The sequence below is a fragment of the Danio rerio genome, chromosome 10, assembly GCF_052040795.2.
Source record: "Danio rerio strain M-AB ecotype USA chromosome 10, GRCz13ab, whole genome shotgun sequence".
NCBI classification, from domain to species: domain Eukaryota; kingdom Metazoa; phylum Chordata; class Actinopteri; order Cypriniformes; family Danionidae; genus Danio; species Danio rerio.
Genome location: NC_141030.1, coordinates 7,944,353 through 7,947,500, shown reverse-complemented (window position 1 = coordinate 7,947,500; position 3,148 = coordinate 7,944,353). Strand labels below are relative to the sequence as shown.

Here is a 3,148-nt window from a genome sequence, read left to right as displayed (position 1 = left end):
GGCTATATGTCATTTATGACATATTATATACATCATTTTTGATACATTTTGAAATGTGTGTAGCATGTACATGGCATATTTCATTCCTCCGCGTACCACTAGAAGAAAGCCTGCGTACCACTAGTGGTACACATACCACAGTTTGAGAACCACTGTTTTAGATAATAGGTCTCCTTGAATGAGTGCAACAGACTGACCTGAAACTGCTCGAGTTCACTGGTGACCAGGCCTTGGGCTTTAGCCAGAGGTGTGTGGCAGCGCTCGATACACTGATGCACCTGATTCATAGAGTTCCCAGGATGCTCACAGCACTCGGCACTGCAGCGGAACATGCGGCCCTGAAAGATTTAACAGATGTTTCTTGATTAAAAAAAATTATACGGACTTTGATCAGAACAGTAAAAAAAAAAAAAAAAAACAGTGCCATCATTATATAAAGCTGTTTTGAGTTCTTGCTATTTATATTTCTTATGTTGCAAGCATAGACTGTAAAATATATGGACGTAGTATCCGTGACGTCACCCATAGGTTTCTGAAGAGCGCAAAAGAAGCCACAAGTAGGCGCGGCCAACCGTCGCCATTTTGGTCACGCGTCATCACACCCACGGCGGGATACCAAACAAGGGCAAAGAGGCGGAGAGTGAGCGGAGCTACTGACACCTGCTAGCATTTAGCTTGGACCTGGTTTAGACACACTTTACTTTGGGAGAAATGCTTAATACTTTATCACCTGTGACTCGTTTGTATTCTGACCACTTGTGCTTGGTTGTACACTATATCAATAAAATGTTTAGACTTTTAAAAACACTGCTGTAATACATTGAGCCACTAAACATTGTTCTTATGACGTTTTTCAACAGGAGGAAAACGCGAATTACTTACAAACACTTCAGATATAGTCTGTGTTAGTTAATGTAAGACTATTGATAAAATCCAGCATAACACTGTATGACAACACTTGAGATGACTGATCTAGAGCATACAGCTAATCAATCTGACAGATTCTGGAGTGCATTACAGCTCTAAATATAAACGATAAATGATCTTAAATAAAACAAATACATGTATAGAGATGGCATATAAGTATATAACTTTACTCACATGGGAAACGGAGGCCACGTGAATGGTTTGTGAGCACAATTAAGTGCACTCAGCATGCCATGCCATCTAATAATTGTAGGAAACAAGTCCAAAAGGCAGTTGACTGTGTAAAGCCACATAAAACAACACAGAAATACGATAAATATGTCGAGTTCAGTGGCTAATCTGCAGGATTCAGCTGAAGTGACGTGACGGCGAACAACGAGACCTAGCTGTCAATCAAGTGACCACTCCCTTAATTATGCAAACTTAATATAACTTAATATAAAGGAAACGGACGAGTTATAAAAAAATTCACCCCCCTCACAGTTGTCATGAAGAGTAATATTACCTGTATTAACCAAAATCTTTTTTTGTACCAGGCTGTAAACACCTTTTTTTCTGCTGTAAAGTTGGCCTTTCTAACAGTGGGCTCAATTGAAATTTGCTCTGTTTTGGAGCCAGGAGCGGCCAGGACTAGCGGAATTTCGAATGAATTGCAGTTTTAGTTACTTCCGTATTGGCTTCCTGAGAGAGAGCGGGAGGTTGCCGCTTGGTTGCAAGAAGCCAATAAATTAGCAACTGTGGGAAATTCAATTTTTCACAATTGTGAAAAAGTTTGAATTGCGGTTTGGAACGACTTTATTTATTTTTTTTATTTGTTAGCCATCTTTTATAATCAATTAATATTTTATCATTTATATACATAAATCATATATTTCATATCTATATCATATATTAGACATTACATTTTTGAATGAAGGCTGTAAGTGTGTCAAATGACATTTAATTCTATATAATTTGTAGTGAGACAAAGCTGAATTTTCAGCATCAGTACCGCAGTCTAGTTACATATGGTCCATCAGAAATCCTTCTAGTAGGCTAAAAAATATGCTTAAGAAACTTGTCATCAATGAACATATAAACAAAATGGAGAAAATGGCGCTCGTTGCTTTCAGGACTCAGGAAAAAAATGTTTATTTGAAACAATATATTGTAAAAATTTGTGTGACACATCTGAATTAATAGGGTGACACAGTGGCTCAGTAGTTAGCACTGTTGCCTCACAGCAAGAAGGTCGCTGGTTCAAGCACCAGCTGGGCCAGTTAGCATTTCTGTATGGAGTTTGCATGTTCTCCACGTGTTCATGTGGGTTTCCTCCATGTGTCCTCCATAAGTCCGAAGACATGTGGTATAGGTGAATTGAACTAACTAAATTGTCCGTATTGTGTGTGTGTGTGTGTGTGTGTGTGTGTGTGTGTGTGAGTGTGTGTGAGTGTGAGTGTATGTTTCCCAGTACTGGGTTGCAGATGGAAGAGCATCCGCTGTGTGAAACATAAGCTGGATAAATTGGCGGTTCATTCCTCAGTGGTGACTCCTGATTAATAAAGAGACTAAACCGGTGGAAAATGTATGAATGAATGAATGAACATCTAAGTTATTTAATGCATATTTGCAAATAAAAATTATAATTTAATATTAAAATAGTTTCATAATATTTTAAAAACTACTGTCCAAACAAACTCACTTCATCTCTCTCTCTCTAACACACACACACACACACACACACACACACACACACACACACACACACACAAAACAAAACAGAATAACCTTGAAAAATATTCCTATTCATTAGGACATGTGTAACTCATATGGAGAAACAGGATTCACAGATATCTCTCTGGGATATTCAGCATCATGCCTCTCTCACAGCTTTTAAGTTTAAAGAAATAAGGAAAATGTGGTTTACCTGCATCTTTCGGATGTGCTCTTTCTCCAGGTTCTGTACCATCTCCTCCACTGCATTCTGCACACGAGCCTGCTGAGCCTCTGCCATTATAGTTATATTCTACAGTTTCCTCTTCGAGCAGCAACTCTATAAAGCCCTCGATCAAAATCAACACGTCGAGCTAAGCAAGCTTGAAATCATTACCAAACTGTTAAAATGTGCCTTCCTGAAATGAAAGCAAATAGCAAAAATTCTGTAATACTTTAGTAAGGTCACCTCCTACTACACCTAAAGCATGCTGCAACTATAATCACCCCACTTCCTGCAAATTGCGAC

At 38.5% G+C, this 3,148-nt stretch overlaps 1 protein-coding gene across 1 annotated transcript in view; it reads right to left on the bottom strand.

The window, feature by feature from the left end:
- timcc (TIM double twin CX3C motif chaperone) overlaps positions 1–3,109 on the bottom strand; it is a 5,466-nt gene extending 2,357 nt beyond the window's left edge. Inside the window, exons 1-2 of the mRNA NM_213400.1 lie at positions 2,834–3,109; positions 198–338 (exon numbers count right to left, since the gene is read on the bottom strand). Coding sequence (NP_998565.1) covers positions 198–338; positions 2,834–2,920 — 228 coding nt within the window. The 5' untranslated portion in view covers positions 2,921–3,109. The remainder of the gene's footprint in view (positions 1–197; positions 339–2,833) is intronic.
- Positions 3,110–3,148: the final 39 nt, after the last annotated feature.